The 16,043-nt window shown below is 43.4% G+C and overlaps 1 protein-coding gene across 4 annotated transcripts in view; it reads left to right on the plus strand.

Annotated features, from left to right (window-relative positions):
- ARHGEF28 (Rho guanine nucleotide exchange factor 28) overlaps window positions 1-16,043 on the plus strand; it is a 274,573-nt gene that overhangs the window by 214,662 nt on the left and 43,868 nt on the right. For all 4 annotated transcript variants that reach the window (XM_037157034.2, XM_037157035.2, XM_053657369.1 and 1 more), the window contains 7 exons: window positions 701-823; window positions 2,015-2,132; window positions 7,543-7,797; window positions 9,328-9,404; window positions 12,529-12,707; window positions 13,663-13,754; window positions 15,565-15,747. In XM_037157034.2, coding sequence (XP_037012929.2) covers window positions 701-823; window positions 2,015-2,132; window positions 7,543-7,797; window positions 9,328-9,404; window positions 12,529-12,707; window positions 13,663-13,754; window positions 15,565-15,747 — 1,027 coding nt within the window. The remainder of the gene's footprint in view (window positions 1-700; window positions 824-2,014; window positions 2,133-7,542; window positions 7,798-9,327; window positions 9,405-12,528; window positions 12,708-13,662; window positions 13,755-15,564; window positions 15,748-16,043) is intronic.

Genomic DNA, 16,043 nt, shown 5'->3' on the forward strand with positions numbered 1-16,043 from the left:
CATTTGTGATGTGCTGATGGAGATCAAATTCCCGACTGAGAGCTGAGGCCATGCACGAGATCAGGCAGCCAGGGTAAATGCCAGCCAGAGACTGCCCGTCCTAAGGACTCCCAAGGGTCCCCACATAACCTGTTCTTCAATCTATATGAGTATTCAAACTGTAAACTGAAATGAAAAAGTTGCACAGACACTAAAAAAGAATAAAATATATCAAATGTTTTTCATTTGGCTATATGATGATTGAACTAGTTCAATATAGCATAATCATATTAGGTTGCTGTCTTCCCTTTACCTCTAGATTACTTCCTTCTATTTTAGGTTGAAAGGTATTTGGGGAAGAGACGTGATTGTGTTTAGAAGGTCCATGACGTTTGTTCTTTTTTTTGGTAGTGTGAATAGTTTATTTGCTCACATGCCATGAAAAGACCAGGAAAACAACATGAGCTGCTTTTATAAAACACAATATTGCTAAGAAGCGGGCCCATTAATAGACAGACAGAGCATACAGATATTATTGTCTATTTGTAGATTAATAAATAGGCAATTATCTTAACATCCGCTCATCAGCATTGAGCTTTGGAAACCATGATGTTTATTCTTTATTTGCAAAAGATGTATAGAAATATATGAAAAGCAAATTTTCCATTTAGTGTGTAGACATGACTCCATTTATAAACCATCACTGAACTGTTGTTTTCAGTTTTCAGAAGAAAATGCAAATAAGATGAAGAAAATATATGGAGAATTCTGTAGCCATCACAAAGAAGCTGTTAGCCTATTTAAAGAACTCCAGCAGAATAAGAAGTTTCAGAATTTTATTAAGGCAAGTATTTTCAAACTGTTGCGCAGCAGTAAACCGGGGTGGGAAAACGGCTCACGCTTAGTTCCTACCTGAGCTAAGTTTCACTTCTAGGTCCTGGTGCTGTTTTTCAGGGGAAGGAGAAGGAAATACTAGTAGGTTTGTGGCCAAAATGGAAAGTCCTTATTTTCTGTATTAGTAAAATATTTCTTCCACATTGTTTTCTTTTATACTTATATTTGTGAAGTCATGTCCTCCACATTCATGAGCATTTTTCTGATATCCTGTGGAGCTGTTTCATGCCCTGACAAATTATAAATCAGAAGAATCAGTGAAAATAGAGACAGGATCCTTCTGCCTGCACAGGATTAGTTTGAAGCAAATCCAAATATCATTTCATATTCATTTCTAAACAGTGTATGTTTTAAAAAATTATAATATTATCACACTTAGATGAATTAACACTAATTTTTTAACATTTTCCAGCAGCTGGCCAGTGTGCAAATTTTCCCAATTATTTCATAAAATTGAATTATTTAAATCAGGATTTCCCCAAGGTTCACAATTATATAACGGGGTTATATCTTTTTTAATCTTTTTTAACTTAAATATTCCCTTTCCCTTTTTTGTATCTTATTTATTTTAAAAAGATATTTGTCTTTTAGCATTTCATGGATTTAAAATTTTTTTAATCTACCATTTAAACAATTCTAACAGATTCACCTCCTTTTTTCCTCCCTACATACATAGATTGAAGACTTAAATAATGCTTTGAGACTTTTAGGAAGAAGTTGCCCCAACTAGAGGGAACTTCTGTGATGAATAGTAACACACAGAGAGGAAGAGGTGTTGGAAAAATGCAGTTAACTGGAAACTCATACTCAAAATCTAACTTTGATTTCTGAGCATTTTCGGAAAGTTTTGCTGTTTATGAATCTACCACTTACAAGTATTAGAATTTACTCAGTTTTGGAATTAACTACAAATACATTGGAGTGATGTAAAACTTCTTGAAATCTTGGAAAGTTGGGTTATTGAAGTAAATGACAGGGTACAATGTCATGACCATGCATCGTTTTGATTAGTGATAGTGTGTGTTGTGTTGTGTCTGACTAGGTGTGCTGTCACAGGTTTTTTGTATTATTAAATTCACTCCTATAAAGAAAATACAGATAGAGTTTGTGAATATAAAAAAATGTATCTATATTTTTAAAGCTCCGAAATAGTAATCTTTTGGCTCGACGTCGAGGAATTCCAGAATGCATCCTGCTAGTGACGCAGCGCATCACGAAGTACCCCGTGTTGGTGGAGAGGATACTGCAGTACACAAAGGGTGAGTGGTGGCTTCCGGGGCAAACGTTTGCCTCTTCTGTTAGTTTGAAATGCACCTGAGCTGTGGTAAAGGGCTAGAAATGCTTGTGGCCTCTGATTCATAGAGATTTTTATTATGGAAAAACTGTTAAAGCCTTAGGAATTAAGGCCTATTTTGAAAAGTTATCTTTTGTAATGGGGCTTGGCCAATAGCCTGAAGTCCTCCAAGCAGCCCAAACCAGTCAGGCTTCTTCAGACTTTGACCTTGCCTTTCCCTTCTACAGTTTCTTCATGTCCAGACCTTCTTAATACCTCTTCATCCTCGTCTTCCTACTACCTCCCCAGCAGCCTGATGAAACACATGTGGTTGATCCTAGCAACAAACGTCAGCTCTCCAAAGCAATGAATTATTAGGTTGACAGTGCGTTGTGAAGGAGCTGTTTTTGACCCTTTCAATTTATTAAGTTCCAGGGGGTAACATCCGGGCACCCTTTAAGGAGCCATTAATGCACATGGCCATACTGTAAGCTCTGGGAGGGATGTAGAAGGCCTGTGTCTGGTTCACAACCGGATCTTCAATGCCCACTGCAGTGGTGGGTATGGAATAACCTATCAGTAAACACACACATATCACTTCAATGAATGAATAAATAAAAATGCCTCTTCCTCAAGCTAGCTTATTGATCTCGTTTATTATCATCGGGGGGTAGTGTGTTATGTTAACAAGGACTTGGGTTTGGAATTGTGTAAACTTGCACTGCTGCTGCATATATTTGTTTCTGCCATTTGTTAGTTGGACAAGTTAATTAAATGAGCCTCAGTTTTCTCTACTACCATGGAAGAATAATAATCCTTATCTTGTGGAATTGTTGTGAGGATTAAGTGAGATTGTCTCAGAAAATGCTGGGTGCAGAAATTGCCTAATATAAAAAGGTGTTCAGGAAGTGGAACCTGATTTCATTATCTTTATGATGATCAGTTGGCCTAGAGGTAATGAAAAAGACACCATTTTCATTAAGATGCCAGGTAAGATCAATGAGATCTTGTATGCCAAGTCTAAAGGAAGTCAACTTCTAACATCCTTTTTCTGAGAAGGACTCTAACTGAGTGGCATATGTTCCTTGTGTCCCATTCTTATTGCTCCTTCTGGTATCACATAAAAGGAAATGCAAGCACAATCTACAGAGATAAGCCTCATAAATTTAGTTTTCAAGAAAAGAAGAAAACACAATCAAGCCTTTCAGTTTGTATTATTTTCATATTCTCTTAAGCTTAACACATTACTTCAAAGACTAAAGTTTGTCAGTTGTGTTAGGTCAGCTCCAAGAACCATTCCAGGACAGATTCATGGTGGAATGAACAACAGTTGCCTACTGTGTGCCAGATGATAATGAAGGCATTTGGCTCCTCACACGCAGCTGTTGTAGTGGCTGTGGACAGCACCTCCTTAGGACAGACTCTACCAATGGCCAGTTCTCTCTGGCTACTGAGAACATTGGTTCACAATATTCCCAGTAGTGCTTCTCAAACTGTATTAGGGATTACCTGGGGATCTCGTTTAGGTGTAGATTTCAATTTGGTAGGTCTGAGGTAGAACCCAAGGGAAGTATTTTTACCTTCCCAGGTGGGGCTGGTGCTCCTATACTTTGAGTAGCAAGCTATTGTAAGACACTAATTTGTCTCTGAAAGTCAGAAGACTTTGAGCCTTTTCTTGTTCTTACCCCAAGTCACCTTGTAAACTCAACTTTGACTTTCTCTATTCAACTTTCCTATTTGTGAAATGTGCTCTTTAGAAAGAAGAAGCTTGTTGAGGGTTGCTGCTTAGTGGCCAGTAGGTATAATAAAATAGTGAGGAGTATTCTTCCCTGGGCAGCAAGAGAGAATTGTCCTTGTTACAGAGGAGTGTCTGGATCTGTTCCTTGAGGCTTTCTGACAGATCCTCAAATATCTATTTAAGACATTTAGAACTTGAAGAGCTTAGACCCTTTGGAGGACTTCTGCTCATTGCACTTGACTGCTATTCCTACATGTTTATTTCTGCTGCTCTAGGCTCTTGAGAACCTTTTATATTCTCTGCCAATTTTTCTCATATTTTAACACCTTCTAATCTCCCGAAACTTTCCCCTTCAGTTCCATTTGCCTCAATAAACATCAAGTTGGTGGTTTTTTAAACCCTCAAATATAGAAAATGGCTACAGTCAGTTTCATCCAAAGTTTCAGGAGGCTGTTCCAGAAAGTCCTCCAGAGATTTCGCTGAGATTACCCAAAGATAGGAGGAGGTGGTCACAGCGAAGACAGTGCTGATGGGGAAGTTCACAGGGATACAGGCCCACCTAAGAAAGCTAGAAACATTTCAAATAAATAACCTAAACCCTACCTACATCTACAAGAGCTGGAAGAACAACAACAAATAAAATGCAGAGTAAGTAGAAGGAAAAAAATAATCAAAATCAGATAAGAATTAAATGACATACAGACTAAAAGAATAATTCAAAAGATCCATAAATCCAGGAGCTAGTTCTTTGAAAAGATAAACAAAATCAATAAGCCTTTAACCAAACTCATCAAGAAAGAAAGGGAGAGACCCAAATAAATAAAACCAGAAGTGAAAGAGGAGAAATTACAACTGACACCACAGAAATACCAAGGATTGTAAGAAACTACTACAAACAACTATATGCCAAGAAATTTGAAAACCTGGGTGAAATGGACAAATTTCTAGAAAAATATAATCTTCCACAACTGAATGAAGAATTAATATAATCAAAATGTTCATACCACCCAAAGCAATTTATAGATTCAGGAAAATCCCTATTAAATACCAACAATGTATTTCACAGATATAGAACAAACAATTCAAAAATTTATATGGAACCATAAACAAATGGGTCCCGAATAGCTGCAGAAATTTTGAGAAAGAAGAACAAAGTAGGAGGGATCACAATACCTTATATCAATCTATATTATCAGGCCACAGTAATCAAAACAGTCTGGTACTGGTATAAGAACAGACGCATCAGTGGGACAGAATAGAGAGCCCAGAGATATTCCCATGTCTCTGTAGTCAATTAATATTCAATAAAATAAGTGGGAGCATAAAATAGAGTAAAAATAGCTTCTTCAACAAATGGTGTTGGGAGATCTAGACAGCTACATGAAAAAAAATGAAACTTGACTACCAATTTAGGCCATACACATAAACTGAAGATGGATAAAAGACTTAAATATAAGTCATGACACCATAAAAATCCTAGAGAGGACAGGCAGGAAAATCTCAGTTATTTCATGCAACAGTATTTTCAGTGATATGTCCATTACAGCAAGGGACATAAAGGAAAGAATAAACAAATGGGACTTCATCAAATTTAAAAGCTTTTGCACAGCTAAAGAAAACATCAGCAAAATGAAAAGGGAACAAACCGTATGGAAAACTATGTTTGTCAGTGATACTTCAGACAAGGATTCGATCTCCAAATATGTAAAGAACTCACATGTCTCTGCTCCAGGAAGGCAATCCAATTAAAAAATGGTCAAAGGACCTGAATAGACACTTCTCCAAGGAGGACATACAGAGGGCCCAGAGACATATGAAAAGATGCTCAGCATCTCTAGCCATCAGAGAGATACAAATTAAAACCACTTCACACTGGTGAGAATGCCCATCATAAACAAATCAAACAACAAACAAGTGCTGGAGAGGTTGTGGAGAAAAGGGAACCCTAGTGCACTGTTGGTGGGAATGCAGACTGGTGCAGCCACTGTAGAAAACAGTATGGAATTTCCTCAAAAAACTAAAAATGGATCTGCCTTTTGACTTGGCAATTCCATTGCTGGGATTACACCTTAAGAATCCTGAAACACCAATTTGAAAGAACCTATGCACCCTAATGTTCATAGCAGCACAATTTACAGTAGCCGAGTGGTGGAAGCAACCTAAGTGCCGTCATTGAATGAGTGGATCAAAAAACTGTGGTACATTTATACAATGGAATTCTATGCAGCAGAAAGAAAGAAGGAGCTCATACACTTCTCAACAGCATGTATGGAACTGGAGAGCATTATGCTGAGTGAAATAAGCCAGGTGGTGAGGGACAAATACCATATGATCTCACTTATAAGTGTAACCTAATCAACAAAACAAATAAGCAAAATATAACCAGAGACATTGAAATAAATAAACAGAAACCAGAAGTGAGGGGGAAGGGAAATAACAAAGGGAAAGAAGGGGGAGTGTCGTCAAGGAACACGTACAAAGGGCCCAGGGACAAAGCCAAAGGGGAGAAGGATTGAGGGTGGGAGGTGGGAGGTGCGAGTGGGGAAAGTGATGGCAGGAAAATGGAGACAGCTGTACTTGAACAACATTAAAAAATTATAAAAAATAAAACAGATTTTGTTGTAAAAAACAAAAAGAGGAGGTAGTCGATTCTTTTTGAAGAATAACAACTTGCTCTGGCTGGTGTGGCTCAGTGGGTTGAGCATCGGCCTGCAGACTGAAGGGTTATGGGTTCAATTCCTGGTCAGGGCACATGCCTGGGTTGGGGGCCAGGTCCAGTTGGGGCATGTAAAGGCAACTAGTTCATGTTCCTCTCACACATGATGTCTCTCTCTCTTTCTCCCTCTCTTCCCTTCTCCCTAAAAAAGCAAAAAATAAAATTAAAAAAATAAAGAATAATATTGGACTTGGTGATTGGCATGAGCCACTAGGCACAGTGCTTTGGTCCATACTTTTAGTTTGAAAAATGTTTACTATGTATCATTGATACATTCATCTTCATGCTAATGCCCTTGTAAGTATAATTTTGAGTATTAATGTATGGAGGGAGGGATCCAGAAAAGTGACCGAGTCTGGGGCCCGTTCAGGGCACCCTGAAGTTCAGGTTATGAAAGAGCTAACGAGGGCCTGTGGCTTGGTGGATTTGGCAGGAACTTGGTGTGGGGATTTCCTGATTACCTGTGTTTGGGAAGGTGGAAGGGAGGCCTACGTTAGCGTACATGGTGGGGCAAAGTCAAGTTAACAGTTGTGAGTATGTGAAGCACAGGGTTTATTTTTGCACTGTCACTTATTAATCACTGTATGACTTCCACATGCATGGACAACTGTAAGCCTACTTCTGCCTCACCCTGGATATAGGACATTCACTGCTCTGCGGGGAAGGTCAAACCAGTCCCTAGAAACCAGACTTCCTGTTTTCATGGTGTTTCAGCCAAAGCACATCTGATAAGCAATCTTTTCTAATTAAATCTTTTAACGGTTCTTTTGGGAGGAGGGGTGCAGGGTGATAACGTGGTTTTCCAGTTTAATCCAGCCTTTTTATTATGAGATTTTTGCTATATGGATGACCCACTTAGCTGTATTGAAAACTGTAGGAAAAAGTTGCCTTTCTTATTGCCTTCTGACTTATTGTATCAAGTTCGTTCTTCTTCCCATGCAGAGAAAACAGAAGAACATAAAGACTTGTGCAAAGCTCTTTGCTTAATTAAAGATATGATTGCTGCAGTGGATTTAAAAGTCAGCGAATATGAGAAAAACCAAAAATGGCTCGAGATCCTCAGTAGGATGGAAAACAAAACCTCCACCAAGCTCAAGAACGGCCACGTGTTCAGGAAGCAGGCGCTGATGAGCAAAGAGCGGACTCTGCTGTACGCCGGCCTTGTGTTTTGGAAAACCGCCACGGGCCGTTTCAAAGGTGCTGTGACTCCACCAGACCGAGGTCTCCTTTCTTTTTCCCCCCACACATGTTATTCGTTTAACCAAGGGCAGATTTTCTAAAGAAACCTGCTTCAGAGACGTAGCCGCACACACAGACTCTGGGTCAGCGGGAGAATTCTTGTGGGACCAAGGCGTGCACGTCCGTGGGCAGTGTGGCCAATGCAACAGACCTGTGGTAGCAGTTTGCTGCTCTAAGCAAAGAGCCGCCACATGTGTTTTGTGAATGCGCAAGTTTGTGATGTTGGAATCAAAGAACTGAAAGTTCAGCTAATGGTTGGCACAGAAATGTTAATCTGGCAAATGTGTATTTAAAGCGAGGCGGTACACCTGCTGGAGTCGGCCTGTGCCGCCCGGCTCCAGACTGAGGGGAGAAATGAGCTCCAAGTGTCATCTTTGTTACTGAGTAACACTGTGTAGCCATGTTTACATTTGGTGCAAATGCTTCCTCACTGCTGTTATTTGCTAATGGGCGTCAACTTGACTCTGGGTCTAAAACAGTTCATTCAGATGCTTAAGGGCTGATTCTGTAGGGAGCATCTTGCCTCATCTGGGTGTTCTCAACCCTGACCACACTCTAGAATCAGCTCTGGAGCTTCAGAAATTTAAAACTGCTTCTCTCCTCCCAGAAATTCTGAGTGTATCAGTCTGGGGGTGAAGCTCAAGTTCAGGCATGCTTAACGGCTCCCATGTGAGCCTGCTGTGCAGCCAGGTTAAGAACTTCTGGTTTGTCCTCCTCATTTTTAACACATCTTAACATCCTTAGGTAAGCGCTGGGAGGTTGTTGAGTCCAGGTGAGGATGGGCAAGTTTTGGTGGAGGTTGGCACTGCTGACTGAGGTGGTAGCTGACGATCAGCAGCTTGCTGCGTTGCAGCTAAACGCCACTTCAATGACAATGTTAACCAACGTAAAATATGAAGTGCAGTCTGTAGGTCCCGTGTGTCCAAGTCATTTGCTCCTTATCCATTTTGTAGAATCACTGGTTTGTGTGTCAGAATGGTTAGTGTGTAGAGAAGATGGTTCTTGGGCACAATTTGTAAGGGGAATATCGGATCTCAAACTTCCTCAGGTCTAGATGGAGCAAAATAGCAGATTTTTATATATCTAATTCAGGGCAGAAACTGCTTTCTAACATTTTTAATTGAACATCTTTTATTCCCCATAAAGGTAAGGGCTTGCTCCAGTCTGTTAAAACTGTCTTTTAATTGGATATTTTTCTTCCTTTTTAAAAGCTACAACATTAAATTTTGCTGGAGATTTAGCAATACTTATAGTTACACATATAAGCATGTATCCCCAAACACAGCTTACCTGTCAAGTTATCCATAAAAATATCTTTGGCTATCATAATACAGGCATTTTTATAAAAGTCTTATAATTAGACTAACTCTTACTCTCTTGATTTCTAATACATGTATTTAAATTCACACATGAAATCACAATATTTAATGAGGGCATTTGAACTGTGGTTTGCTTCATTAATACTAATAATGCTTTTTTTCTTTGAAGATATCCTAGCTCTACTTCTAACCGACGTGCTGCTCTTTTTACAAGAGAAAGACCAGAAATACATCTTCGCAGCAGTCGTAAGTATATGACCATGCGATGCATGTTTTAAATGGTTTGATCCCACATCTCCTTGAAAAAATGCCCGACATTCCCAGTGACATTAAATAATCATTGGCAAGAATACGCCCCTGTTCCGTTCCCACTGAAATTGGTGATGGCGGTGTTTCGTGACGCGCATCTGATTGGATTTAACTGGCAGGGTAAGTGTTGAGTTACCACAGCTAGGACAGGTAGTTAGCTGGTTCAGCAGTTTAAGCAACCGTGAAAATATTGAAGTTGTTTGGTGCTGCTTGGTGAATAGGCACTGCCTTAAGCCCCGCCAGATGAGCCTCTGCCATCTGGGTATATCCTGCCTTTGACTTTCAGCAACTCAGGCGTTAGTGCCAGTCACTTTGGCACCTTGCTCCCTGTGCCATTGGACCGGCCTGCTCTGCCTGTTGCGAACCCCATTCACAACTGTCGTGACATTTCTTCTATCCAACAAGAAAGCACCATCCTGGTACCTGAAGTTTAAAGACTGTTTCTTATTTCTACTATAATGGTTACAAATGAATAAGGCTATTCATGTAACAGTTACCTCTATAGTATGTTATGTTAATCTTGCCAGCAGAGTTAGACTTAGATTAGCAGTGAAACCAGAGTTTTGTAACATTAGTTACACAGCATGTTGTGGTCCAAAATGACTTGCTTGAAGAAGGAAGATGCCATCAGCTAACTCCATGATGCATCACAGAGCATCTTCCCGGGAGAGGAAAGAATCTAACGTGCAGTACCAGTGTGGACAGTGTCGTGGTGTCCCTAAAGTGCTGGCGATTGTCATCTGTTGACCACTAGGATGTTCAGGTGTCATTAGCAGGTATCAGTTCCAGCTGATTTTGGCAAATTCAAAGCTTAATGAGTTTTCTGTTGTTATGCTGAGTGAACAAGAAGCATGCCTGCCCAGTGATGGGTTCTGGGGGGGGGAAGTGGGTGGATCAGTGCCTCACCTGAGTGTCCATGCTTGTCAGGTTGGCGCCATAGGCTTCTTCACCCCCTTCAGCACATTGCCTCTTATCAGTACAGAGTTACAGGTTGTGAAAAAGTCAGAGATTCTTTCACAAAGCTACACCAGAGGATTGCAGGAGGCCTTAAACAAGTTCTCGTGCCCCTGGTCCACTGAAGCTGTATATTTGCACATTTCATGACAACCTACTGATTGGTCTGGCACCCTCTCTCTGCTGCTATCTGGGATGCTCTGGAAGAACACAGAGTAAGTAAGTAGGAAGGCGGGACCATTTTGTTTGGCTTGTGGATTGGTGAAAGCCCAGCTGGAAGAAAAAATAATTTACACCACATCTTTATAGAAACAAAGGTTCTTCAAAACCAAAGACCTAAAGGAGAAACAAATTCTGCTTCTTGGTTGATATTACTGGCCAAGTGACCTGATGATGGGTCAAGAATTAGGCGCAGCATTTAGACAACAATTTAGTTTTCGAGGATGGCAGACTGCTGGACTCAGACCAGGCTGTGGTACTTACCTTACAGTGTGACTTCAGATAGGGTCTGTCCCTCCTCTCTGGCCTCTTGAGCCTACTCCATCTTGACCTACTCCACTTCTTTATAGAAAGAGGCTGTTTATATTGTAAGCTGAGGACGCTAAAGCTGTGCATTGGAAGAGGGAGAGCAGACCGGGTCTTAGACAGCAGGTCCGTGGCCGAGTGCGGGATAGTGCCCATGCTCAGGAGCGCTCCCTCACTAGACGTGGCCAGACTCGAAAAGCATGGCCACAGAGCTGCGTCGGCTTCCATTCACAGAGGCTGAGCACGGGACTGGGCAGGCCAGCAGCCTGTCCTTTTCTTTATTTTCACTTTTTCTGCCCTGAGAGGGATGGGATGGAGAGGTACTCTGGGTAAGCCCTGCACACGCCTTCAGAGGTGGGAGAGCCCCGTGATGCTGGGGAAGCGAAGCCAACGCCAAGGAGTCGGCGGCGAGGGATGGAGTGGTGGGCGTGTGCTGGAGAGGGGCGCCCCTCAGTCCATCGGTGGGAAGTGAAACCATGTACTGCAGCCGACTCTGTAAACAGTGGCAGAAGCCACAAACCAAAGGAGATTCTTCCCATTTACCCTCAACATCGTAGCAGGCATTTTTTGGCTCTTCTTTCAACTGCAGCTGACTACCTATTGGACATCACTGTGGTCAGAGTCTTACTCTTCTTTGAATCCCCAGGACTTGGAAGGGCACCTGGGAGAAGCGATGATTTAATCGTGATTTGGATGCCACATTTTAGACTTTCCTCTTGTTCCCCTCTGATGGAATTAAGCTAACTCTAGTTCTCCAGGCAGTCACTGAGGCCCTGCTCTGTGTCAGACGTGTGAAGATGAGTTGGAAACGCTCCTGCCCCCGGGGCCCCCCTGGTTGGTGGGAAGGAGCAATTTCAGACAGAGCTGTAGCGGGTGCTGGCCGTGCTCCTGCAAGAGCAGGACACACCGGTTGTGCCGGGGAATCAGGCCCGGCCTCCTCAGTCTCGCCTTTCGTTTTCACATTCCGCCTCTTAGTACCGGGTGCATCCACCACCTTAGGGGAAGTGTTGCTGTGAACCGCCCAGTCCAGCGGACCCTGTAGGTGGGCTTCTAGCCCTCTCAATCTCTTTGTATCACTTGGTGTACTATTTCCTATCCCATGCGCTTCTACAAAAATCCTTCCAACCCTGACTGTGCCATTTTGGTATTTTTCTTAATGCTCTGATCCCTGTTTGAAAAAAACTGTCCTTCTATTTTACTTTATTTCTTGTTGCAAAGTAGTTTTATTTACTTGTAGCAAGTAGCGGAGACGGGGATTTATGTCCCACACTCTGCTTCCCCAAGAGGAGGCTTAGCCGTCGCCTGCATACACTGTGGTCAGTGACACGTTGGTTTCTTTAAAAGGGATGCTTTCAACCACCAGTTCCCGAGGACAGCCGTCCTCCTGCATCTTGCTTCCCCAGCCTGTCCTCCCCATGCCCTTCCCATGGGGACCTTGCCAACCTCCACAGCTCTTGGGAACACATGGAAGAGATGCTCAGACTCACCCAACACTGTCGTCTCCCTTCGCTAGTGCGTGGTGTGCCCCTCACTGTCCATAGGGTGCTGCTGCTTCACCTGCCTGTCCCCATCTTTTATGTAGGACCAGAAGCCATCCGTTATCTCCCTTCAGAAGCTCATCGCTCGAGAAGTGGCTAATGAGGAGAGAGGCATGTTCCTCATCAGTGCTTCTTCTGCCGGCCCTGAGATGTACGAGATTCACACCAACTCCAAGGAGGAACGAAATAACTGGATGAGACGGATCCAGCAGGCCGTGGAGAGGTAACCGCCCCCCAGTCCTTCTCCTGGGGAGTGGGCTTGGTCGGCTGGGGGCAGTGCTCTAACTGTGTCTCCTCTGCATGAAAGCTTTGCCTCGGCCAGAGCGGCCTGCCCGCTGCACCTGCCCAGACAGCCCCTCCTCTGTAGGGGGCTCCCCGCCTGCCGGCGTGTAGCCCCCACCACCCCGGCCCACGCAGCCCGGCCCATCTTGGGCGGCTCACGCTCAGTGCCTCCGTGAAGACCTGTTTGGCTCCAGTGGCCTCCTTCTTTCCTGACATTCGTTACTACTCGCTCTCTGCAGCATCTGTTGGGCACTTGTCGTCCACTGCCTTGTAGCCAGTGTCATTTCTTGTGTGTCTGTACCTATGAGATTGAAGCTCCTTGAGGGCAGGGACTGAAGAATCGATCAGTAAACGTTTTTGGATGAGTGGTCGCAGTCAGTTTACTTCTAATGGTTGTGCGAGGGCAGTTTCCGTAAGTGGGACCGGGAGGTTGCGGGTGGTCATGCTTCATGGGGGTCTGATTTGTTAGACCCTGAGTGACCTTACGTAAAGTTCCTTCACGCCGCTGTGCCCCCACAACCTGGTGCCCGCTCCCATTCCCTACCTCTGCTCTACCCATTAACAGAACTGCCCACAGGTAGAAGAAAACAAGATTATTATTTTAGTTGTGTCTAATGCTGGCATTGGTGTTGTGTGTACACGAGTGTATGTGGACGTGAGTTTGTTGGGGAATTCGAGTCCTCTTACATGGCTGACTTTGAGAGCTGTGCTATATTATGCAGGGTCCTTTATATACTCAAGAAAACCATTCACCCTGTTGGCCTGGGGCATGATGAATCCTCCTGATGCTGAATTTTGTTAAAGTAATTCCACTGCCAGTACCTGTGTCTTTTCAATGAGCCTAAAGACACTTGGCTTTGGTTTCAGTTGACTCTCTCGACCGTTGTCTTTGACAGCTGCCCAGAAGAAGACGGGGGGAGGACAAGCGAGTCTGATGAAGAGAGGCGGAAAGCTGAAGCCAGAGTGGCCAAAATTCAGCAATGTCAAGGTAGTGCTAGCACCTCTGGCCCCCTGAGTGTTGTGTGTGTTCGTGCATGTTGAAAAAGACTGGGTGTCATGAATGGAAAGCTGTGACTGACTGACTGGTTCATCTAATTCTGTACATGTGAGGCCCACCCTAACCACCTGAAAAGCAAAAGGCACTGCTACTAAACGTGCTTAAATGAGATGTGCCTCTCCCTCCTTCCTCCTTTTTGACTAAGAATATATATTTAAAAAGCCATGGCACATATACACAATGGAATATCACCTGGCTATAAAAAAAGAAGGAAATCTTAACCATTTGTGACAACGCGGGTGGACCAGGAGGGTGTTGTGCTAAGTGAAATAGGTCACTCAGAAAAGACAACTACAATACGATTTCACGTGTAGGTGGACTCTAAAGAACAATGTAAGTTAACAAAACAGAAATAGACTCATAGAGAACATTTTGATGGTTCTCAGAGGGGTGGGAGGTGAACTGCATGAAAAAAATGTGGATATTAAGAGGTACAAACTGGTAGTTACCGTGCGGTCACGGGGGTGTAAAGCACAGACAGCATGGAGCTCACAGTCAGTGATACTGTGATAACTGTACGGTGCCAGGCAGGCACCGGAAGTACCAGAGGAACACTTCATAACGTGTATGATCATCTAACCACTGTGCTGTACACCTGAAACTGATACACAGTAATATTTAATGTTAAAAAAGAATATATTTTTAAAATTCTCTATGTAACATGTATGGAACAGTAACTGTGGCTGGTGTGGCACAGATGGGCCTTAGAACCGCTGTCCAGTGGTTTAATTTTTAATCTTTTTTAATCCTCACCTGAGGATACGTTTTCATTGATGACACAGAGAGAAAAACACGGATCAGTGGCCTCCCATACACGCCCCGACGGGGAATTGAACCTGCCACACTTTGATGCATGGGACGATGCTCCAAGCAGTTGAGCCACGCAGCCAAGGCTCCGGTGGTTTAACATTAAGGCCCAGCACCGTTAAAACATAGTTGTCTGGCTGTGAACAAGGAACACAAGAGCTCCGGTTCTCAGTTTCCAAGTCTGTGAAATAAGGAAATTAGGCTAGCTCAGTGGTTCTCTTCTCCGACTGGACGTTAGAAGCACTTGAGGGAGGCCTTTAAAAATTCTGATGCCTCGGCCCCACCCTCAACCAATTCAGTCAGGATCTGTCAGGCGGGGTGCAGACATTAGTATGTTAAACTCTCTCCAGGTGATTCTGAGGCAGAGAGGACTGAGAACCCCTGGGGCAGACACTGGGTAAGGTCCCTTTAAGCTCGAAGAATCCTGTGACATGTTGAAATCAGAGGAAAATGATGCTTGCAGAGATGGTCAAAGAAATCGGATGTTTAGAAGTAAAAACGTAAACCATCGTGTTTGGTTTTGGCTGAGGCTGGTGAGGCCTGAGCAGCTTCTGGCCGTAGCATCGTGGCTTTCCCTTGTGGACAAGCCACTTCAGCTTCATTCCTGAGCTTGATGCTTCGTCATGACAGAAGAGAGCAGCACTGAAAAGTGGCCTTGGAAGTTCTTCTGGAGCTGGGGAGATGGACGTTCGTTCTGTGCCTCATTCATAGAAAATACAGCGGAAGCTCAGAGAACTGAGTCATTCGCTGGAGGCTGCAGACACTGCATGGGATAGTTAGGGTTTGAACTTGGATTTGTCCCGCCTAACAACTTTAGTTCAGCTGTTGGATCATGTGGCCTCCTAATCAGCAACAACTTTGTCTTGTAACTTGGACTTTCATGACAGTGGTTATATTCATGGGATAACCATCTGTGGTGAACACTGTTTTCTAGAAATACTCTGTAATCAAGACCAGCAAATCTGTACGTATTTGGAGGAGAAGCTGCACATCTACGCTGAACTTGGAGAGCTGAGTGGGTTCGAGGATGTCCACCTGGAGCCCCACCTCCTCATCAAACCTGACCCGAGAGAGCCTCCCCAGGCCACCTCGCTACTGGCAGCAGCCCTGAAAGAAGGTAGGTAGCTTCCAAAAGGACGTGGTTTGACAAATGCAGGAGGCATTTATCGACACCCTGCTACCAGCCACGCACTGTGGTCTTGGTGCTGAGGATGCAGCAGAGTAAGTCCTGACTCGCCCGGAATCTGTTTCCCGAAACAGCAAAATATAAGGAAGTAGATGCATCAGGTTATGTCCAGTGCAATAAAGAAATGAGCAGGGTGTGGGGGATAGAGCATAATGGGGTAGAGGAGTTCTGTTTCGGACAGGGCGGGCAGTGAAGGCCTCTTCGATATGGTGCTATATAAGCAGACC

The sequence above is a fragment of the Artibeus jamaicensis genome, unplaced genomic scaffold (genome assembly GCF_021234435.1).
Source record: "Artibeus jamaicensis isolate MK-2021 breed Jamaican fruit bat unplaced genomic scaffold, CSHL_Jam_final scaffold_369, whole genome shotgun sequence".
Lineage (NCBI taxonomy): Eukaryota > Metazoa > Chordata > Mammalia > Chiroptera > Phyllostomidae > Artibeus > Artibeus jamaicensis.